General features: G+C 46.2%; 1 protein-coding gene across 1 annotated transcript; it reads right to left on the minus strand.

Annotated features, from left to right (window-relative positions):
- Positions 1-13,954: 13,954 nt before the first annotated feature.
- BOD1 (biorientation of chromosomes in cell division 1) lies at positions 13,955-19,086 on the minus strand. Its single transcript, XM_042880771.1, is given in 5 exon segments — positions 13,955-14,819; positions 15,992-16,192; positions 17,749-17,873; positions 18,846-19,049; positions 19,051-19,086. Coding segments are annotated over 4 exon segments (564 nt in total). The 3' UTR covers positions 13,955-14,819; positions 15,992-15,993.
- Between the last annotated feature and the right edge of the window lie 5,406 nt (positions 19,087-24,492).

Raw genomic sequence — 24,492 nt, forward strand, 5'->3', positions numbered from 1 at the left:
TAGTCTTCGTGCTTTCTGCTTTGCTGCCACCTTTCAGGCATTTGGGTTCCAGGAAATGTGTTCCAAGAAATGGTGGGCAAAAAACGCAGGGTTAGCTTATTTCTAACAGAAAAGACAGTCTGGAGACACCTGTCCAATTCTATTGAGATGACCTCAAGTGATAAAGAAGGGAGAAGTGTATTGATAAAGTGCAGTGATGCACTTTCAGACCATCCCCTACAAGGAAGAAGTAATGCTGTTGCAGCAGCACACTGCAAGAAAGGGACGAGATGCCTCTTCCAGAATGATCATTTCCGTCAGGAAAAAATGAAATGCTTTCCCAGAGGTGGCAGCTCTGCAGTGAGGATCTGTGTGCAATGCAGCTGCTGGGAACTCTCCTTCAGAACAGTGCTGGGCCTGGCAGAGAGCGGGGCTGGGGGCAGGTCTCTCTGCTGCTGTGAAACCCTCCTGCCAAGTGCAAGGGATGACAAAGGCTCATTTCCAGCGACAGCTGTGTGTGGTCACTGAAGCTGTCATCAGTGCAAACCTGAGCGGGTGAGTTCCTGCTCTGTTGCTGGCAGCCCCAAGAACAGGGTGTGATGTGCAGCACGAGATGCTTACCCCATGGTGTTGCAAGTCAGGTTATGTTTAGCCTCTTGGAAAAATTCCCAGCCCACCAGGAGTCACTTCTGACTCACAGGCACCCCTTAATCTGTCTTAATCTCCTCTATAATTTTACACTTGTTTAGCCTCATCCCAATAAAAACCTGCAGTTGCTTACATAATGATTAATGCGACCTCCCATCTCTCCTGGGAAATAAAAAGTATAATCTCTGAAGGAGCAAACTATCCCTTGGTAAGGTGAATAACAGCTCAAATGTGGGAAAACCAGCTCTGATGACAGACGCCAGCATCCCGTACCCACAGATCCCACTGCGAGGCCTGTGGGCAGGCTGTGGTGTAGGGAGCACTGCTGGGCCAACTGTGGAAGGGGACAAACCACCCCCGATCCCCAGTGGTGTAAATGGGAGCAGGGCTTGTGCATTCCTGGGGGCTGTTGGGAAACGCTTGTAAAACAAAATACTCCAGAGATGCCACTGAGTACGGACTGTAATATCTGCAGAATCTGGCATTGTCAGCAAGCTATAAAATATCCCGGCTAGTTTGCTAGCAGCTGCTCCCAATTAAAATTTGCCAAAGGTACAGAGACATCAGGACTGATTGCACAGCACCTTGCACTGCCCCTTGCTTGAGCTGCACTCATTCGAAGGAGACAGTGGTGTGACAGAGCCATGGTGCTTCTGCTGCGACAGGCCCTTCCCAGGGACTTTTCCAAGTGTTTTTTTCTTCTGCATCATTTGCTCACCAGGATGTAACTCTTTTTTCCCTTGGCAATGAGAAAGAACAGCATGTATTCTTCATCTGCTGCTTTGCAGTTCTCCTGGAATGAGGGATCTGAAGGCTTTTGTGGGGTTAGACTGCATTATCTGTAGCTGAGCTGAACTCTCATGGCTTTCCAGAGAATATGGGCGTGTTTTTCACCTGCTGTGAGATGTATAAGGACAAGCTGCTGGAGGACTCTCTGCATGGGGTGTCCTAAGTACTAGAGAGCTGCCAGCTTGGAAGGAAGGAACAGGCTCTTGTGCAGGTGGTGGTTAGATTTCATAGAACTGTTTGAGTTGGAAGGAGCCACTAAACTATTTAGTCCAACATCCTGCAATGAACAGGGACACCTACAGCTCAGTCAGGTGCTCAGAGCCCCTTCAGCCTGACCTTGGGCGTCTGCAGGAACAGAACATTCATAGAATCATAGAATCACAGGGTTGGAAACGACCTATAAGATCATCCAGTCCAACTGTCTCCTCATCTCCATTGCCACCACTAGTACTAAACCATATCACGCAGCACGTCATCCAGAAGCCTCTTGAACACTGCCAGGGACGGCGACTCCACCACCTCCCTGGGCAGCCATTCCAGTGCCTGACCACTCTCTGAGAAAAGAAGTTCTTCCTTATGTCCAACCTAAACCTCCTCTGATACAACTTGTGGCCATTGCCCCGTGTCCTGCTGGTTGCCTGGGAGAAGAGGCCAAATCCCTCTTCACCACAACCTCCCTTCAGGAAGTTGTACAGTGCAGTGAGGGAGTGCAATGCAATTCATCACCTCTCAGGCAACCTGTGCCACTGCCTCACCACCCTCGCTGTGAAAAGCTTTCTCTTTATATCCATTCTAATAGACACTCTCTGAAGAAGGCTCACACTTGCATAGTTTGCTCTGGTAGCAGAACAAATAGCAGTGGCTGGAGAAGTGGGGGTAAAGATTCAGAGGTGATCACACAGCCAATACCTGAAACAATTTCCCCTCTTACTTTTATCACTTGAATCCTTAGGTGGTGAAGCTGCTTGTACAGCTGAGGGAGGAATTTGACCTTGTTATCAACTCTTTTCTGGTGTGGTGGCTTCCTTTCTGCAGCACAGAATGGATAGCAGAAAAGAAATGGTGATAGATCAATAGGCATGGTTGAGAAACTCATTCCTTGCCTTGCTGGTGTGCCTTGTGACTGCCAGATATTTCTCTGAGTTATGGGGGAAGATGGCAGGACTGACCTAAAAGTTTTTCAGGAAGGTAAAAGAGAGGGCATAATTTTCAAATCAATTTTTTAATCAATCCCTCATCCCAAACATTATTCTTTATTATAGAATGTCCTCAACTTTGATGGAAGATACAAACACAACAAGGAAAGATTTGTTCCTTTTGGAACTTTCGGTGGAGAATAACAGAAGTTGTTTTGTTGGGATTTGGTTTTAGCAGCTTCATGACACAAGGCAAATCCAGGTCAGGAGGTCAGATTACTCCATGTTTTGGTTCTAAAACATGGGACTTAATTTTTGTTTTTATCTGTCATAGTGATGCAGAAGAGATGGATGAGCAGCACAGTAATTAAGTTTGCAGCTAGTTCTAACTGGGGGAAGCACTGCAAAGGGTGGCGAGGTGAGAAAAGTGGTAAGATAAGGTTCAGCAAAATCAAACTGTGGGCAGGAAACATATGATGAATTTAAAAAATGAAATACTGTATTAGAACAAAAGAAAAGGGAAAAAATAATCTGAAATTCAGAACTCGTGGCTCTAGTGGTCAGGACTAGTAAGTAAGGGGAATGGGAGAGACAGCATGAACTTGCTCTGCAGCATTTTGGCTGAAGATACAGGTGTGGAATCTTGTGCAAAAATGAAGAATACAGGAACGGGTGCAATTCTGGAGGATGAGAAAGACATGGCTGTGCCACTCTGGCTGTGAATGTCAGCTCTGAGCGCAGCTTCTTTCTGAGCCGCTGCATTAAATACGTGCAGCAGAGTATTGGTCACAGTCTGGATACAGCTTTGGCTGAAAAATTTGAAAGGAGAGTAGCTGAAGTGGAAGAAGCTGCCTCATATGGATGTCTGGAAGACTGAAACCTAATACAGGCGTAATCTCTCACATCCCGTCACAGTGTCTGGACTGGCATTCAAAAGGGCACTCTCAACTAAGGTCAAAATTTGAGGTGTTGGAGAAAGGCAGAAAAATGTACGTGGAAAAACTTGCCAATACCAGGCAGCCTTTGGCTCTCCTTCCCCAATGGGGACTTCACTTCTTGATCACAGACTGCCCAGTCTGGGTGCTGAGGACAAGGTTTCCCCTTTGCTCTTTGCAATCCAGACGTAACTGGGAAGTGGAAAAGTGGAGAGCAAACCCCAGGAATTATCATAATCACTGTTAAGGATCATATTCGACCACTAGACCAGGTCCTTCTGGTGCTACCTGTTGCAGAGTTTGCTAAAACTCTTAGAGTAAGAAAGGGTGCAAGAGGAGTAAACGGGGACAAAGAAATCTGACCATTCCCTCACTGAGGGGGGCTCCGAGCCACCCGACTCCAGGGCATCCCAAATGCTGTTCCTTCCATTGCTGGGGAGCAAAGGGACTGATCCAGCAGTAAGGAAGTGCCAAGGGGCAAATACACCCAACATGCTGCCCAGCTGCTGTAGCCTAAGTCTGTAGGGCATTTTCCTTATTTTTTTGCTCATGTGGGGAGATCACTTGCCTTCAAAAAGATCTTTGAGATGTTATTCCCAGGCAAACGACATGGTCAAATATGTCCACAGTGTGCAGGCAAGAGCTGACTTCAGTCACATTTCCACCCGAGAGGGATGGAGCACCCCAAATACAGCCACAATCATCAATGTTCTTCCCAAGCTTGGAGAGAAACCACCTCCTATTGAAATAGCTTAGAGTTAACATAGGAACCAAATTTTGGGGGCATTATTTTGGCCGCACCACTGTTGGGGAGCAGCTGTGTGCTTAATCACTGCCTCCTTAAAATCAATGGGATCCGACCCACAGCCTGCCGGTTCCTGTGGCATCTGGGTACGTGGCAAAAGAAAGGCTGAATGATAAAGCAGCAGTGAAAGTAAGGGAGGGCTGAAAGGAAAAGCCTTCCTTTGAACAAAAGCCTGCCTCGAAGGTACAGTGTTCCTCAGAGCTCTGAAATGCACGAACTGTTGCTTTCTTTTTTTGGCTTTTCAGCGTTCTATTTTGTTTCTTTACGGACAGTCTGTTCTCGCTCCTGTTATTACTCTTAAGTACTGCACCCCCATTGGTTGGGGGTGTTTTGTAAATGACTTCATTAGCATTTATTTAGACCTCTGCCTTAGGAAGCAGCCTTGATTGATGGGCTCATTGTCTGGACTTTCCGAATGACTCTGTGCCTGTACTTATCTCCATTATTCCATTCAGTTTTAAGCAACTGTGACCTTTTTTGGGGGTGTGTGTTGGGGCTGCTTTTAATCTTTAGTACTTTCTTCAGACCTTAATTCTCACAAAGCTGGTCCGGGTGAATGTTACTGCCCCTTTCCCTTTTATAAGTTCGGGGAATAGATGCAGAGAGAGCAGAGGTTTTGCTATAAATCAAGCACGGCATCCCAGCTGGAGCTGGAATCAGAACAGAGGAGATCCTGGCTCCATCCTCAGCGTTCGGGCTGTGTTCTGGGCTTTGCACTTTGTAGCAGAGTTAGGAAACACAAAGACAGCAGATATGGGCACGTGGGGATCAATCCCATCTGCTGTGAGTTTTCATATCAGAAATAATCTCCCTGTTTCACACCCAGGTCTTTGTAGGATACCAAAGTGGATATTAAAGGGACACAGACTGCCCCGTGGATAACCTGCAGCCATAGGAAGTGGTGTGTCTGTGTGGCAGCTCCATGGTGGGCAATGGCTGAGTGGACTGGGAAAGGTCATCTGCCTTCAGCTGAAGTTAGAAGGTCCTGGAGCTACTTAGTGATGCTGTGAGCCTATGGTGGCTGCTGTTAACTGTGTTTCTAATGGGAGGTATAAGAGATGTGTCAGCCTGCAGGAGCAATGAAGATCCCACAGTGTACTTGGCGTGGTTTGGGTTATTACTTTTACAAAAACAGATTCTGATTCTGGTCTTCTGATTCTGCAAAATACTGCATGTTTTTGGGTAGCCATGGTTTCATGGAGAATGGAGTTGTTGGCTGCTTAGTGCCTCACAGACCTGGAGCCCCTGTTGGATGTAAAAGATGCTATGAAAAAAAATCAAAATAATTCCTGTTTTCAATAATTTATCTCAGTATCCTAATTTACTTTTAGCAGAAACTAGTACAGATTTCGTACCTATGGAGGAAAAGGGAAGAAAGCGAGTGACTAACAGGCACCTTACGTTCGGCACATGTAGCACAGAGTGTTTCACAGAGGATGAGGACAGCTGAAAATTCTCACTCTTTCCTGTTGCTGGATCAGATTCCTTCAGTAGAAAGAGGGCAGGCTGCCCTGGGAAATATCTCCGTAGGCCCAGGCCCCCTCTGACATGGGGTCAAATATTCTGGGTCATATAGCTGAAGGCCGTGTGATGAAACTCAATATTACAATAGATCAAGTGCCATGCCACATGGAGCTGACGTGTTGCTGTGTGAGCAGAGGTGCAGCGCCCAGCAGATGCTCAGGGAGGACCAGGGCTCCAGGCAGAACCACGGCTTGGCTGGGCTGCAGGCAGGAGCCTGGGCCTTGGGGGATTGTTTTCTCTGCCCTACATGGAGTTTGAAAAACTGGAAGCCTTGAGGTTCCCAAAAAGAGAAAGTGGCACTTTCCTCTTGTCCGATGCCAAAGTCTTAAATTAAAGCCTATTAAATGTCTGGGTGCAAAGAGTGAAAAATTAACTATCACTCGTATTGAAATGTGACTGACAGGAGTTTCAGGGCAGAGACTGATCCCTCACCAGGCATGTGAGGCAGCCTGTCCCCTCTTCCAGAAAAACAAATCCCCATGAATTGCCTCCAAACCTCATTTTCAATGCTCAGATCACTTTACATCAATTTCTGCTGCAGATATCAAAGTAAGCCCCCGTTTTCATCTTTTTGTTTTCAGATAAAAAAAGACTTATCCTCTGACATTTGGGAAAGGTGAAGGTGTTGCCAAGCACTGAGCTGTCACAGTGTGCTCTCTGATTAAGTCCCATCAGTCAGATTTTGTTCTTCTGTTCCCATCCCTGCCAGAAACGCAGGAGCTGATGGCAAAGACTCCCATATTCTGCAGAAGTGGCACATACAATTTTACAGCCTTATTCTCTGCCTGCAGCCCAAGGCACGTTGCACGTTAACATCTTGAAATCTCAAAGCAATGTGGAAAAGTAAGATTGAACAGTGAAACCCCAAACTATTTTTACTGCAGTTCACCTAATAAAATGCTCAGAATTCCTAGAACTTTTAAGACTTTCTGAAACTTTATTGCCACTTAGGATTGTTTCTAATTTTTGTACCAATAAAATTCAGATCTTCAGGATAATATGGCAAGTGTCAGCAGTATTAACGTTATTTTGTGGAGTCAGATGAGTGCTGGTAGAAGGAGCTGGATGTGAGCAGACCGCTCACAGCGAGGTGCTGCTATGGCACGGGCAGTTTTGGTGTTCAGTTTCAGCCTCCTCCTTCTGTTTAGGAGTGCTTATGTCCACTCAGGTTCTTTTTCCCTTCACCAAAACAGGTAAAAAACCCTTCTCCTTATTTCTACTGGAAATCTTGCGGTTCTGACCAACTCTTGTCTATGTGTCACTAAGCAGCTTTTCAGTGAGAGTGATATAATTACTATTATGAGCCAGTATCTTGTAAACTTGTTTCTTTTGGAACCCTCTCCCAATCCCCAAGAACATTATTTCCATGCCTTTATTTCTCTTGGATGGGATCTCACACTGCAACCGCCCTGGGTTAACACTACCAGAAGCCTGAAGTGCTGGCGTGGCTGGGAGCTCTCCCATTGATCACCTTCCAGTAACTCCCAGTGCCTCGGTGTCCTGCAGGCTGGTGGCTGAGCTGTGCCTTCACGTCAGCCCAGTTGCATTACCATCCCTTTGATTTCGCTCTCTGCAGTCAAATAAAGTGCAATCACAGAAGTAAGGGATGACATACGCGTTGTAAGTACAAACATTACAAATTCTTCATCACAAAAAGATTCAAAACTGTGAGAGAAAGGGCGTGTTCTGTGATTCCTTCCTTCTACTGCCTCTCAGACCTACTCTCCTCCAAAATTTGAAGCCTCTGGGGTGACACTGTTCTTCTGGATGGGAGAGGGATTTTGTTTATGTGTAACAGAAGGTGCTGAGCTGGAGAGGGACAGACTCCTAAGCTTGTATCTGTCCTGCTAGGAGCTGAGTTCCAGGCAGCTAGTTAACTTTCAAATACATCTAATGGTGAGACAGCAAATAGAGGAACAACCAAATATGTCCTTAGGTTTGGAAGAATCCTATCCAAGAAATCCTACGGGGCCATGTCTCTTTATTATAAGCCTGGAAGTTTTCCCTGCTTTGTGAAAGCAAGCACTTCTCTTAAATGTGGTCGGGGTTTTGTTTTGTTTTGTTTTACAAACTGCAGAGGAACCTAATATTTATTTCATGATTTGCTCTACTCACAGCTCCCCAGATTTCTTGTGTCTGAAGTGCTGGCCAGGAAAACTCCTTTCCATGGGTGTTCTCAGGAGTTTCACAAAAGCTTCTATAAGCTGCGGTGCTTATGGAACTGCCAGCCTACAGAGGACACCATGCTGTAGAGATGGTTCTTCCTCTCATGGTAGTGCTTCATCCCTTCTCTTCCTTGGATCTGACACACAGATCCCCACTCTCTCTCCCTTCAGGCAGCTCTGCAGTGCAGGGGGTTTTGGTCCGTGCACCACTGCCACCTGTGATGCAAAATCTGAGGGTCACCCACCAAACCTGCACTTCTGTTTTCTGGCTTCCCAAGACAGCCGACTTGTGCATGAATGCAATCTGAGGGCAAGTGAAGCTTCTGACCACATAAATGGTGTATTTGTGTGTCTTGGTGGATGAAAAGCTGGACATGAGCCAGCAGTGTGCACTTGCAGCCCGGAAGGCCAACAGTGTACTGAGCTGCATTGACAGAGGGGTGGCAGTGGGAAGGGAGGTGATTGTCCCCCTCTGCTCTGCTCTTGTGAGGCCCCATCTGGAGTACTGCATCCAGGTCTGGGGCTCCCAACAGAAGATGATGTGGAGCTCTTGGAGCGGATCCAGAGGAGGGACACAAAGATGCTTACAGTGGAGTAACTCTCCTATGGAGAAAGGTTGAGGGAGTTGGGCTTGTTCAACTTTGAGAAGAGAAAGCTCCAATGAGACCTCATTGCAGCCTTCCAGCATTCAAAGGGAGCTTATAAGCAGGAGAGGGACCAATATTTTACATGGTCTAATAGTGATAGGACAAGGGGGCATGGCTTTAAACTATAAGAATGGAGATTTAGGTTAGATGTTAGGAAGAAATTCTTTACACAGAGAGCGGTGAGTTACACTGGCACTGCTGCCCAGAGCCCTGGAGATGCCCAAGGCCTGGTGGGATGGGGCCCTACATAGCCTGATCTGATGAGAGGCACTCATCCCACAGGATGGTTTGGGACTGGATGGGCTTTAAGGTTGCTTCTAACACAATCCATTTGATGATTCTTTGATTTCTTGTCCAAAACCCTCAGCAGCTCTCAGTGAGCTGTGCTCTGGCATGATCAGTCCTGTTCCAGCCCTTTGCCGTGGAGCCCCACAGTGTCCTCAGCAGCTCCATGGTGACAGTGCTGCCAAATAGCAAATTAGCCTTCAGGACAGCATCTGGTTTTACCAGGAAAAAAAAATAACTAAATGTATGTTTATGGCAACAACAACAACAAGAAAAACAAACAAACAAAAAGAAAAGAAAAATGTCAAGTCTTGAATGATGCCACGGGGTTGTCCTTCCTGTCAAATACTTCTTTATGGGCTTGCTCTCCCATGTGTGGAGCTGTGCTGTGCTGCAAGCCGGGGCCGTGAACCCAGCGGCCGCAGCCCCCCCCATGCTGGCTGTACCCTCGCCGGCGCACGTCGGCAGTGGCGGCCGGGAGGAGGGTGAGGGGAGTTAAATCACGGTTAAATAAGGCGTGCTGTTCTCTCAGCAACCCCCTCCCTGTGAGCTGGAGCGAGGTCTTGCCGGACCCCTGCGGCTCTCCGAGACTGATGGAGATGAGACTGGGGAGTCCCTGCCCCGCTGGGTTTCTGGGGAGATTTTGTAAGTGTTTTCAAGGCAGAGCAATGTCCTGGTACCCTCCTGATGCCCCCAGAGAAACAATGTTGGGTTTAATCATTTTTACAAAGCAGAAAGAAATCTGTCCCTATAAAAATCTGATGAGGTTGGCTGCCAAGACCCCCTTTGTACCTTCATGGCATCCCTACAGGAAAGAGGGGAGATATTTTGGGGAGCCAGGAGACATAGGTATTGCTCCTGGGGTCAGCAGCTGCCCAATACTTTTCCATAGAGTTTTTTTGGAAGCTGGGCTTTTGCATCAGATGATGGCTCCCTATGGGAAGAAGCCCTTGGAACCAACTCCAGCTCTCTAGAGGTGACACTACACAACACAACCCCAGGAGGGAGGGAGGACAGCAGCTCAGGTGTGTGCTGAGTGCAGGTGTGCTCAATTTGTGTGCTTGAGCCCCTCAGCTGGAACTGAGTTGGGTGGGAAGCACAGTGCTAGGGGTGAGTGCAGGGTGGGTGTCTCTCCAGAGCAAGGTAAGGCTGAATGGGGTTTTCTTTGAGTTTTCTTGCAAGTTCTTGTGTTTGTGGCATGGTTTTTACTGGTGGGGGAGGACAGTAGGTGGAAGGCAGGGAGCTCAGGCTGGTGCTGGAGGATGCTCTTTGGGGAAGGTTGTTTTGGTTGGGACAACCCTTGTTTTGCTGCATTTTGGTGGTAGGAGTTGGAGATAACTTGCCTGGGGCACAAAATTGAAGCAAGAGGATTTGGGAAGGGTGATGAACATGCTGGTGCCTCACCAGGAGTGCTGAGGGGGAAGTTTTGAGGCTGGATTTCAGATTTAGTTTTTGCTACAAATGTGTTGTCCCCCTTGTAGAAAATGTGAAATCTTTAGAGGTTCTCTGAAGCAGGATTATTTTATCTCTCTTTTGCAGAGTTGAAATGAAATATGAAGCTCGTAGATGTAATGAAGCTCGTAGATGTAATGGTTTTCTGTTTCTGTTACAAATCCTTTCTGAAGTTGATGCATGTACTGCATGGAGTTGCTTGGCCTTCCCAAGGCCCAAGCTCCACAAGGCAAGCTGCATTGCTGTGTCCTGCTGTGGGGGGCATTTCCTGGCTGGGTGGCTGCAGCAGGATGCTGCTGTGCTGTGCCTTCCAGACGAGGGCAGATATCACTGCTGTGGGTGCTGCCCAGTTGTGTCTCAGAGGCTGGCTTGGTGCTGGTGTGGGCTCTGCAGTAGAATGACAAAAATGCAAGAACAGAAGCTATGATTCTGACATAATCCTGTGGCACTGACATCTAGGGCTATGGGCACTAGCATAACTGAGCCTCAGCATGTTGGTGTCTGACTAGATCAGTGAACTACAGAGTGGGAAAGGTTGGGATTTATAGGATTTCACCACCTAAATCTATGCTTTGGAGCTGATTGTTTCCTTCACTCTCCTCCCCAAGCTCTCTATAATCCTGCCCGCTTTGTGGTTCTCGCTATTGAACCTCTTGAGAAGCTGAAATATTTGCCGTGTCATTTGTGTTTGAGGACTTCCTGCACACCTTGCTGCGTGATTCATTCACAGCTCAGTGTAAGACGTGGAGCTTTGCCTCTGCTCTGGCTTTGTGAGCAGACGTGGATTCTGAAGCAAGAAGCAATGGCTTATCTCCCTCTTATGGCCACACTGAGAATGGCCGCGTTGCACACAGGCTCTTCGTAAGGAGCAAAGGGAGCAGGGAGTGCTGGTCACCTGTGAGATTTGGTTCTTGTGGTGTGGAGGCCGTTTGCAAGGAATTAAGCTGATCTTTCCACTACAATATGAACAGGAAAATACTGTGAAGCCGTCAAGCCGATCTGGTTTCCTGTGGGTTTGAACTGGCAATGAGAGAAACTGGTCTCCAGTTTGGCAAGAAGCTGGAGAATGGGATCCCTTTTGACTGAAGATCCCTGTAGATGTGGTAAAAGAGCCAAATGCTCCCTTAAGGCTCCCGTTGTGATTTCTGGATCTCTTGGCACTCCTCCTTTCAACTGAGCTCAAAATGATGTATTGATAAATCTCTATGGCAGGCATATTGTCTGTGCCTTGTCAGAACCAGCCATGCTTGTCCTAATATTAGGAGAGGAAGCAGAGCTGAACATGGTTTGGGTGTGAGACACCTGAACTGCATACCTATCTGTGTGGATCAGAATACTTTGGCAAATAGTGCCACATAAGCAGCAGCATCCCTGACTGATGGTGAGATGCCTCTTCTGCTGATGATGTTAAATTGATGTTGTAGTGCTGGGCCTGAATCAAATGAGCCTGCTCTAATTGAAGGTTATGGGCAGGAAATCAGAAGCAGTCTTGTTATCACAATTTCTGAAGTTACTGCTTGTTCTTTCAGATGTGTTAACTGATAGAGTGCAGGCCTCTGGTATTTTGTAGCAATGCTTCAGATGCTCAAGAGCCCACTTTGCACTTGCAAAAGGACTGGGAGAATGCATGCGTCCAAAATCTAGGCTCAGGTGACACACTGTGGTCTTGACAAGGTGGTTGGCAGCTGTTTGAGTATCTTGCTGATTGATGCCTTACCAGCATTGGAATGCCACGTCTGTGAAAACTTAAAATGCGTTTAATAGTTTTGGATTAATCAGAGCACAGAACACAATGTTTACTGTATTGCTGGAACTGAGATCCGTAGGTTACAAACACTCCAGGACACCTTGCTTTGCAGGAAAGCTGCAAAGATGTGTGCTATACAGTGTCCAGACTAATTCCTCAAGCCTGCTTTTGCCAGAAGGGTCAGCTGAATGAGCTTAATTAACGCAATCCACTTCCTTGTGCTCTGCCACGTCTGGCTAAAGTGACTAGAGAGATCCATCAAGGCAGCCAGGAAGGTGCAGCAGCTGATGCAAAGAACATACGAGTATCCACATATGGCTTTTTCAGTGGATTTCCACTATCTTAATCTTCCTCATCTTCCTTTACTGGGAATCTTTCTTTAGGCTATGATACCTTGCTTTCACTTATTCTATTGCTTCCTCTGAAGATCAGGATATTTTGCTTCACAGTGTTTTGGTCCCACAGGACACGTGGTAACTCCATTAATAGCCAAGCAACAGCTAGAACTTCAGTCACTGCCTAATATACCACTTGGCTGTGATGGCCAGTACAGGGACAACAGACTGCAGTCATGCAGTCCTTCCACACAGGTTTCCTTCTAATTCTGGAGTCATGAATAGACACTAAGTTGTATAATTAAAGCCTGTAGCCTGGTCTGCAAGATGTAGTATGGAATCATCTTGAAATCCACATCAGCTATAATGCCTAACCCTTACACTTGTACACCATTGTATCACAACTTGCTGATATGCTTCCTCTCATTCTCTGTTTTGGTATATTGATCAAGTACAGCATCCAATTCCCTGCCCACTCCAGGACTTTAGGGAGGTATTTTAACTTTACAGGCAGGCAGACAGGTCAAACAACTTGCCCCAGTTGTGGCTGTGAGCTAGCAGGACTCTTCATCTCCTGGTTCCCCATCCAGTACCTACCTGCTGAGCCAGGCTGGCTCATGCCCCCTCTGCAATCTGCCCGTTTCCATAGGGCAAAGCAGACACTGAGCAGCAGGGCTGGTTTTGCAAGAATGCAACTCCCTGTTTTCTTTAGACTGCAGTTAGTGTCTTGTATTCAGCAGAAACAAATACATGTGACTGGGACAGGCACAGCCAAGGAGGCAGAAAATCTTTTAAGCTTCTTCACATTATTAGTATATCAGATGGGGAAAAAAAATGTTGGAACTTATTGAACTTTATTGAAAGCATGAATATATTGATATAAGAAAGCAAAATTGATGTATTAAATGGCTATCCAGGAACAGTCAACCTGAATGTGAGCAGGACTGTGAAATCAGGCCATGTGAGGCTCATCTTCCTAATGTGCTGTCCTGCCTCTCCAGCTCCACAAAGATCTAACTGCTTATTGAATTACTCTAGTCTTAGACCTGTCAGCCTCACTAGACTCTTTAGATAGCATTTAACATATCCAGCATAGCAACGTAAACCAACTGATCAGTTAACTTTACTCTGACACCCTACTAGACAAGGGAACAATTTCGCTTCTTCAGTAGGACCTATCTTGTATTCTCAACTCTTCTTTGTTCCAGCATGAAGCTATTAAGGCTGACTCTTGTTTCTGACAAATACATATAACCAATGGACATTACCCAGCACTGCTTCTTTGTGATAAAAGACTAAAGATGTGTTTCCAAAGCACATTGTTATCTTATGGACTCTCATCTGAGGTTAACAAAGTATTGTCAGAGCTGGATTTATCTATGAACTGTGTAAGGCTGCACTTCTGTTAGGCTTCCAGCAATCAGGATTCCTGGATTTTTTTAAGCAGATTTTCCTTAGAGAGGGAAAAACAAAACAAAACCCCAAAAACAATTGAAAGAGCTGGGAGTCGTGCTTCTTGAAGCTTTTTATTGCAAAAGGTACGGACATTTGCAGGCAGAATACTTAACTGCATTTTCTATTTGACTGTCGTCCAGGGGACACTGCATGCATTCAAGCTGAAAGCACTGGGCAGTTTCCACTAGGCACCTGAGAAATTTCATGGGAAAGTCTTTCAAGTTGAAAGAGACAAGTTTCAAACTACTTTGGTGCCCTTTGCTTTCCACAGTTACCTGGGAAATAAGAATTAAACCAGCTATAGTCATAGCTAACTGTAAACGTTTTCCTGTGATGCAACAGAAATTGAGATAATTGATCCTGAAGTGGTCTTTCCAGTTTTAAATAGGAAATGTATTTTTTTAGAGCAATCAGTGCAATAGATTACAGCTGACCTGGCCCCTATTCTCCCCACTGCATTATGCAGCTGAGGTGTAAGATCTTCTTTTATATAGTCCAAATAAGAGGAGACATCATACAGCTTGTATGTAGTCACCAACAGGCTGCCCCAGACCCCAGAAAAGCTTTTCTCCCTTCTCCCAAGTCTAACATCAACTCAAACCAATTCCTTATTCACTCCAAATAAGATCAAGTTCTTTTTTTTGTTTTTTTGTCCCACCCTCTTGCCTGAAGGCATGATTACTAAGAATACACACTGCTCTCTGTACTGCCATTAACACCAAAAATATCTCCATGTTTTGGCTGTCCCTCCACACACAGAACTCTGGGTACATCTGAATTTCTGTGCCTTCCAATGAGTCAGATACAGGGTAATCATCTTTGACAGACACCAATCCTGTACCAAATGGAACAACTAATCCATTGTCAATCTAACAGGATGTGTTTTCCAACTGCAGCTGCTTAATATCAGGAACTCACTGCAAGAAAGAAAAAAGAGTTTAGAGGATGGCACTTTCAAGAATAAATGCATTCATGTATATAAGAATATATTAATTAACAGCTGCTCTTAGCTGCAGGTCATAGTGGGTTTCAAATTAGTTGAACCAGACAAATGCAGAGATGTTTCAAGGCACTGTGTCTGGAAGTCACAGACAACTTGGGATGATACTATGGGTGCTTTAACTTCTATCATTTCATTAAAATCCCATGCTAATTGCTGTAGTCATTCCAAGCATAAATAACCTACAGTAGCTGTTCCTACTGCCATCATAATAAATCAACGGTAGATGGAAGAAAAAAGCTTGCTTTCAGAAAGCACTAGTAATAGGAACAATTCATAATTAAAAACCACACTGCACGACAAAAGCAAGTTTGCCAGCAAAGCTGCAGATTGGAAATTTGTGTTAAGACAGTGCTCCTCAGTAACGTGCACAGTATGACACAGGGCCTCAGAAACGGGGTGCACAGTCATCTGTGTGAAGACAGAGTGGTAATTATTGCCCCCTGAGGCCCCTTGAGTTATTTTAATCACAAAAGCCAGAATGAACTTGTCTGTGACAAAGGCACCTTCAGTCCTTTCAGCTGGAAAGATACAGGTTGCTCTATTTAAACCAGTGGATTGGAAATGAAGTTACTTGCTCTGAGACATTACCCTTACTGAATATTTCAGTCATTAACAATTCAACACTCCAGTGTAAGTTCTAAAGAAGAGCTATCTAAAAACTTCAATGCTAAAGCACAATAACATGTCACCACTCCACTTTCAGCTGTATGTCAGTAAAAGATTTATCTTTTTAATCCATTTGATGGCGTTCTGAAAGCCATCCAGCCAATTCCTTGCTGATCACTAGTAGTCATGCTTTTACAGGAATAAAAGGCCTTTTGGTCTGATCCAAAACCAGCACTCACAGAGCCCACGGTGTTCCTTGATAGCTGTTTTACATCATACCTATGTCTTCAGTTCTAATATATTTTTAGCAGATACTTAAGTGGAAGCAGCTCAGATGACAGTCTGACACGGACAACATGCTGACGACCAAAGTGTCCTCCCAGTCAAGCCAGAAAGAACACAACACCTTCTCTATTTTATGTTATACAAACTACAGACATGAGGTACACGAAAACAGTAGTAAGTGCAGAAATACAAGACCTTTAGGACGCATCCTGAGATGGAGCAGGAGGATCTTTATTCTCGGGCTCTGGAGGAGGAGCTGGCACGCTTTCCTCTTTCTTTTGTGCAGCCAAAAATTCATGAATCGCCCTCTCTATCTGGGGCCTGAAGATGTGGTTTAGTTTTGGATCCACCACCTGAGAAATAATTCTGTCCACTCCAGCTTCCAGCATTCCTGACCTTGAACAAAGACAAAGAAGTCATTCAGTTCCTCTGAAAAACTTCTCCCCAATCTCCTCCAGTAACTCTCTAGAGCCCTCCTGTCAACTGCAATTAGCATTAACATGGTGAGAACTGCAGCCCACTCAGAAGATCCTTAACAGGGAACTGTTTCAAACACCTATTTCTTCCCAACCCCCTCTCAATTTTCCCCATGGAATTAATGACTGACATCTGGTCTTCCAGGTACTTACATGGTACGTTGGACAAGAGCCACTTTAATAGGGTTTATGTGGAAACAAGGTCAACATGAAAGCAAATAAACACATTTTGGCACAAACAAGGGAAATAAGCTATTCTGAGAAGGGCAGGTGAGAGCAGTCTTCTTTTTTTTTTTTGGCTAACTTGAGGGAGAAAAGGCCTTCTCCCTACTAACACTGCTGTCACTCACTCCTTGTAACTGTTAGTCTAGACAGATGGGTATTAATTAAAAAAAACAAGCACACGTAGCACACGGCAACGTTTCTGGAACTGAGCACTAGTAACCAAAATGACTTATTGCTTCAGGGGCTGCGTCAGACTCTTGGATTGCAGGGCACAGGCAGTCTAGCGGGCTTAAGTCATGTCTGCAAGGGAGCAGGGGCCAGGAAATGAAGACAGTGCCTGGTGTTTAGAAAAGCAGCCACAAGACTAATAATGCTGTGCATACCGGTGAGCAACTGGGTGCAGGGTCACTGCACATCATGTCACCTCCAAGTAAGAGCATGTGTGTATGTGCAGCCAAAGGACAGCTATCTAGAGGCATGCCTTGACAGCCTGCAGCACTTGATCTTGCACTTGCAGTAGTGACATGGATTCCTCAAACTCCTATAGCTGCTTGTTTATTCTTTATACCAGTAGCCTATATACAGTGAGCACTTTATGTTCTTCTAACTACAGACTCTCTGATACAACATTTTTCTATTGCCATTTTATTTTTGTGGTTGATTAGCACAAAATAAGAGGAAGCTTGAAGTGACAGAAGTGCCGAAGACTTCAAGTATAGACAGGAAATTCTGTACTTTCAGTGAATATCCTCTTCTATCATTAAAGAAGAAACACTGAAACTAACATTAAATATTACTGATTCACAGTATCCATCAAGACAAATACAGTTTCTTCTGTGTGCAAAACATTCTAGTAACTTTCCTTACAAGAATAAATGCCTTTATAAACTTCATTACTGCCTTCTTCCTAGAGCTGTAATGTTCTTATCCATGACTTTTAGTCGAACAATCTAAGGTTTATTCTTCAGGCTGTGATGAGTTAGCAGCAAGAGGTACAAAACCTGAATCTCTAAGCAACAGACTTCAATCAGGCTTTCCTGTTGTGCTAGAAGTGTATCTTCAAGAGCTGAAAAAAGCTATCCCTTAGCTGCAGGAAATTAGGCTAGCCTAGTTCTATTACTGCCTGCTAGTGGCTGGAGACAACAACAGAAAGTTGTTCTGCAAATTATTAGGCTTCTGTGATGAGACACATAATTGTATATTGTTTATCAAATAGCATTACCAGTGGTACACAGAATATTGCTTACTTACTGAATCACACTCTGTCTTAGTCCATTTCGTAATTGGTTTTTGTTCATTGCTGGATTCCATTCCTGTTTGTCCAGATGGGTTGATACAAAGTTGTCCACCTTCTGCCTCAAATTCTGATAGGCTGGCTAAAAAAAAAGTAAAATCCCATTAAACTGGTAAAAGATCTCAAATCCCTTGCCAGAATCTTTCATAGTACTTCTTTTGTTGTGTACACTACTGTTTAGTTGTCCACATTCTGCATCCCTTCACTTTCTGAACAAAGGTAAGCCTGTGCTTGACACAACTGGTAACTGCAAAGAACAGGTTGTCAGAGTAGCATTGCAATAACTGATTAGCAGTTAGGAATAACTTATTAGCAGGTTTCTTTAAAAACTGTTGTCTGCTCATAATGTTACTCAGTGAAATGCAAGCTGCATGCAGGCAGGTGTTGTTTAAACAGAGCTGTTCTTATCTGGAAATCTTCTAACACAGAATTCCTAGGAAAGTGACTCATATTGCAACTAACAAAGAAATAAGTTACTTGTTTCTGTGACACCTCTGCAAAAAATTCAAAGAGCTTCATCAATAGAAACGTGGATCAGTTGCTGGTCACTGGAATTAACAAACCTACACAGTCATCCAGGAACAGCCAGCGCAGTGCAAGGAAAGCGTGTGACAACGCGTTTTACAATGTGATGGCATGCAGATGGGATTAAATGCACACATAGTGATGAATGAGCGCTGGTAACAGAAGTGCAGCACCACGGGCAGCAAAACCAGCCTGGGTGTCCCAGTCCTGCAGTGCTGATCTCACTGTGGCCGCCTTGTGCAGCCCCCTGGCAGCTTTTGGGACGGTTCTGCAGTTGAGGGGTGCAGGCTGGCATGGCTGCAGGTGCCGCAACGGGGTCCTGGCTCAAAACCGGAAGTCGAAGGGAGCAAAATACGATTCTGACTGGTAGCTGACGGCCGGCAGGCGGCTCGGAGCACGCGTGGTAGCTGAGAAAGAAAGCCGCTCCGACCGCGTTCTGACAGCACCTGCAGGATGCTGCGACTGCGCGCGTTCTGAGCGGATAACGCACCCTGAGGGAGGGCCGGGAGTTCAGAAGCCGCTCCGTTACCTTGGTGTCCACGTCGGCCAGGCAGTCCCGGCGGAAGCCATCGAACAGGCCGCGGCTCTTGAGCTGCTCCACGATGATGGCGATGAGCTGCGCGTCCCCAGGCGGCAGCGAGGCCGGGTTGGTGGCTCCGGGCCCGGAGCCCGAGGCCGCGCCGCCCGCGCTCCCCGCACCGCTTCCGCCTCCCGTACCGCCGCCTCCCCCCCCCCGGGGCGGCCCCACCGGCGCCTCCGCTCTCGGACATGGCGCGCGGCCTGAGCCCGGGGCCCGCCAGCGGTTCCGGCCGTCCGCAACGGCGCGCGCCTTTTGCGTAGAAGCGGCGCGTTGCATCACGGGGAAGCGAGTCCTCCGCAAGGGGCGCCCTAGCGGGCCGTGAGGAGCCGCTTCGCTCGGTAGAACTACAGCTCCCAGGGTGCACCGCGAACGCACGCCGCGGGACGGCGGGAGGGGAGGAACGCGTGGCTTTCGCAATGCATGTCGGGAACCGTAGTTCGGTTGGGCCGGGACCGGCCTGCCCGCGTGGAGGGCTGCGGCTCACAAAAACGACGGCTGCGGTCCGCAGGGACGCGCGGCTGGAGCGGCACGACTCGCAGGCGCGGCTCTGCCAGTCTCGGTGCCCCGACCCGAGCTCCTCGGGCGCGGCGAAAGGCGGTTCCCCGGCAGAGGGCACCCCGAGGCCGTCACTCGGCTGAGCGGCGGCCGGGCCCCGTCCGTGCCGCAGTTCCTGGCACGTCGCGGAGCGGCGGTCGCGGGGAACCCGGCCCAGGGCCCGCTGGGGGCTGCCAGAGCTGACTTGGTGTACTGGGAATTATAGGTGTTGGAACTGGACTGTGTTGAAGGTCCCTTCCAACCCAAACCGTTCTATGATTCTATGAAATTCTGTGAAATGATCCAAAGGAACCAGGAGCAGCTGCAGTGCAGGGAGCCCTTTGTGCGGCCTCCGGTGTCTGAGTGGTTCCCACGAGGTTTCACGCCTCATTCCATGCCTGCTCACTGAACTGCAGTGTGAAATAAAGCTGCCTGGCAGCCTCACAGAGAGCTCTAGGCCTCACCCTCTAAGTCCTATTTCATACGGTACCGTTGGTTTCATACAATTGATAAGGTTTCTTCCTCAGATGATGTGTGATTTTAAGCATGAGGCTCTGCCCATGAGAATTTGGGAGCTATCACTGTGGCTGGAAGAGAAACTCCACCTTTTTCTCTGGGTTTTCCAGCTCCTGTATCAGTGCTAAATGACTGTACAGCGGAAACACAGTTGGTGGTTTTACTTCTGACAACCTTTGTCCACAAGCCCAACAGCCAGTTGTAGAGCCCAGTTTCTGATGGCTTTGTCTTTACCAGTGATCACATACAGAGATCTGGGGCGGGCAGCGTTAGCTGGGCACTAAGCAGGGGATGGTGGGACCACTGCAGAGGTGGCAGACAAAGCTTTGTACACACATGTACTCTCATGCACACATAGACTGCTAGTGGCAGAATTGCTGCTTCAACTGAAAACTTGTAGTGCTTCAGCAACAGTTCTGGCTTACTCAATGAATTAGAGCACTGAGCTGGGACCATGATTTTTCCATTGCCCATGTGTTCTGGGTTTGGGAAGAGGGTAAAGAAAGAGGAAAAAAACATTGTTAGCCCCAATGGGAGATCAGGCAGAGCTCGTTAGGTATAGAACCACTGAATGGCTTGGTTTGGAAGGGACTTCAAATATGTCTTGTTCCAACCCTCTGCTGCAGGCCGGGTTGCCAACCACTAAATCAGGCACTGTGGTGCCCTGTGCCCCATCCAACCTGGCCATATGCAGACTGTCCCTTCTCTGGAGAAATTTTCCTCCCTAAGTTCAACCACTTTATATATAAGTACGTTCACATTAATTTTAAAGATTTCCTTTCTGATATCCATGTGGGAAAAGTCCCTGAGGAATCAAAAAATGAAGATAACCCATGGGAAGTGATGCTTCATCACCACTACCACTTTCAGTTTGCTCTGCAGGAGAGGTTTTCTTGTTGGACATGCGGTCACAGGAGGTGGAGAACACTGTGCATGGGTCTCATGCTCTGTATCCCTGCAAGTTGCTGATGGAGGCAGAGCTGATACTGAACAGCTTTAGTCTGTGCAACACAAAAACCTGCTGCTCTGGAGCTGTAGGAACCACCTCCCTTCCTCCCAGCGCTGGGACCTCCAGCAGTACAGACCCAAATCTGCTGTGCTCTTCTTAGCAGCTGAGCTTTTTCCCTGGTGTGTTTGCAACCTAGATATTACCCCAATATATCTGTGCATGAGAACTTTAAAGTGTGTTTTAGTGCAAGCTGACTTGGAACAAAGGTTAATCTGGCAAGACATGTGCAGGGACCCACCGGCTTTGTGCCAGGTTTGCTTGTTCTGCACTGTTACTGTTCTGCAGAAGCTCAGACTCTGCTCCCTTCACCTGTGCTGAGGAGCACAGCTCCAGTCCCCTGTGCTGTGCTGGTGACAACAGAGCCATGCAGAGTCCTCTGACTCAGAGCAAACATGAGTGTGACAGCTTGTTCCTTTTGGTGTCACAAGCTCCAAGCTGTCTGTTTGGTTTTTCTACCAGACTTTGAATCAGTAAATACAACACTTGCCGTGTGCTCAGGGTGCTGGGGTCAGTGCTGCAGCAGGCTTGCTTTGGCAACCAGGGGAAGTGCTAGTGTTTTTATATCCTGTGGATTTACAGAATGAACAGCTTGGCTACACAGGTGGCAAATTATTGAAAGAGTTGAGAAGTCAAAGGAATGCTCACCAGCCCATAATTCTCTCCTGAAGAATGCACACCATGCACTCAGCTTTGCCAGCCAAAGCCCCTGGAAGAAAATGTGTATTCCCTGCATGTTTGCCATTCATGTTGGGCAACATATCATCCACAGAGCATGTGTTCTAAGTATTACACACATTCTACATTGGCTTCTACTCAAACTAAGCCCCGAACCCTGCAAATGTGGATATGGCCTAAGCATACACCCAGATTTCCTAGTGGTACTGATTCCAAGCACTGATTTATTCCTGAGGTTCAGTTTTCATGAATTGCTTGCAAACTTGGGCCCTATTGCATTATAAGTATTACCGGTGTGATACTTCGTATTGCAATTCATATGTTGGCTTATTTTGTATGTATACCTATACATGTGTGTACATATGCATAACGGACCTGCTGAAATATTGGGGTGTTGTAACAGCAGGTACCTCGAGACTTAGGCAAACAAATTCTGAATATAATGCCAATTTCCACACATATACAATATGCATTATTTTTTATATATTTTATGCACACACTGTAGTTTATACCTTGTGGCTGAAGCATTTGGGAACACAGAGTACTGCATCTCTAAGGGCCTAAGAAAAATACGTCTGTGAGGCAGAGCTGCTGCAGAACTGTTCAGAGGTGACGCATGCTGTGTCCTCAAACAGAAATGTCACTGTTGTTCATTCTTATGTCATTGTTTCCATTATTATGAAAGGCTGAAAGCATGTGGGAAAAATAATATAAATATTATTGCCGTATATGCAGAAGGGGGTAATTTTCCACACTAGAGTGTCAAAAGAAACCTTGTAGTGCCTCTGTGTAATATAATACATTGGGATAATTGGCTTTCATCTGAAGTTTTCACATGTTTTATAAATGTTTATTAAAAAAATGCTGATGAACTTGTTAAATTCAGTAACTGCCTTGCTTTGCAGGGAAACAAAGGCTTTTTGGTGGTAAGGCGAATTACTTGTGATTGCTCTGGAATGCAGTGTCAGAGAAGAGAATAAATAGTATCTGTGCGAACTGCTGGACGAATTCAGGTTCCTCAAAGTGCAATATTTACCTTTCCTGGAGCCCGTGCTCTCACTGAGCAGTATCTCACTTTCCATGCTGTGAATTTTACCAGTGAGGGCAGTACTGCTGTAGAAACCTCTCTGAGGAGTGGTGTGCGTGGGATAAACAGCTGCTTATTTCTGATCTTTGTTTTAATATCTGTGTCAGGATAACATGCTAGTGGTGCATTGCTTGTTCTCACTGCATTACCTTTCCTGAAATGCTTCCCTGGCATTTTCTGTATTGAACCTGAGCAGTGTTTGACCCTTTTCTTCTCCTTGCCCTCTCCTACCTCAGCCTGGGGAATGAAACCTCATATTCAGAGCTTCTGAGTGGGAGGAAAGTGTGACATGCTGTAGCATTTAGGGACCTAATGCTGTCTGACAGCTGATTGGAAATACATTGGTGTCAGAAAGGGAACCAGCTGTTCACTTACCTTCTGGAGGGAGGCAAGGACTGGGCTGTCACATGCAGGAGTGGAGCAGCAATTACCCTGACGTTAGAGGATGAAAAGATGAAAACGAGTAGGCTGAAAATTAATTTCTTTTGCCCCTCTGTTTCATGCATCCATCAGTGGTACATCTGGGCACCATGGATCTAATTTAAATGTGTCATTTCTGTCCCAGAAGACCGTATTTGCTGTACTTTCTGTTCTCAAGTCAAGTTCAAGGGGGAACAAACATGAAGTAGAGGTTATTTCTATGTTCCTTTTTGGCCTGTTTCTTTGTGGATAAGTGCATATATACATCTATGCAGAGACTGCTAACACATGCAAGTTACTTGTCCCTTATTTACAGCTTGCAGTTTTCCTCCCTTCTCCAAGGACCTGCAGCTCTTGACCTTTTAGCCTAGTAAATTATTTACACATGAAACAGTGAATCAAAATGATGGGTCTCAGGAAGATGCTGCTTATTCTCAAGGAACAAAACCACATTTCTTCATGAAATCCCCTTCCTGAGGCTTTCATGCTAGGCTTGTGTGTCCTGTCTTCCTCATCACGACCCATTATGAGAAGTAGAGGCCCTCCTTTTTCACACGGCTGTTTCATTTGCAAAGGGAAATTCTTTCTGCCTCTTATTTTAAAATATCCCCTTGACATTTTAGGGATGGGGTGAGAAGATATTAATTTGATATCCTTCTGGAACTGGAAAACAATGACAGAATGCAAAGAAAAGGTGAGCAGAACAGCCTGAGTTGCTACAGAAATCCTGAACTGAGGGAGACACCAGCAGACTTGGAGATGCTTATAGCTCTAAGGTAAAAACCGTCTGCTCCGTGAAGTTTCTGGCTCATTCCTTGTGTGATAACTCTGCATGACATGCAGGCTTGTTGGTTTTGATGTGCTGAACGTTGTGTCTGGAGAGCACTGCCATGGCTACACAGTCCTGCTTTCCTTGGGATTGGGAGGCCATTGGTGCTCTTGTGTCAGTACTTGGTGTATTTCCCCATCATGGCTTGAGGCCATGCTTTCCAGCATGGGAAGCAGTTTGCTTTAGAGGACATCACTTGCTGGCTGCCCAGGTACTGTGCCCTGGGGCTCACTCTGAAATCACCCGAAGCCCCCTGCTCCATCTCACCTTGCAGCAACCTCATACTTTTGAAGTCAGAAATAAAAAATGCTTCGAGCTGGATATTAAAAAGAACTTATTTCACATCAAGGACTTCTAAAAGGTTATTTTTAATGCGCTGTAAAGTACACATAACACTACTCAGTAAAGCTCTTTCAGATTCGTTGATGAAAGGCGCAATTATAAGTGAGACAATTGTGCACATGGGGTGCTGGGGAATTTCTGTCTTAGAGTTAAATGAATAGAATTGAGAAAATTGTGCCCCAGC

This window comes from Lagopus leucura, unplaced genomic scaffold (assembly GCF_019238085.1).
Source record: "Lagopus leucura isolate 7727_CA_CO unplaced genomic scaffold, USGS_WTPT01 Super-Scaffold_100027, whole genome shotgun sequence".
NCBI lineage: Eukaryota > Metazoa > Chordata > Aves > Galliformes > Phasianidae > Lagopus > Lagopus leucura.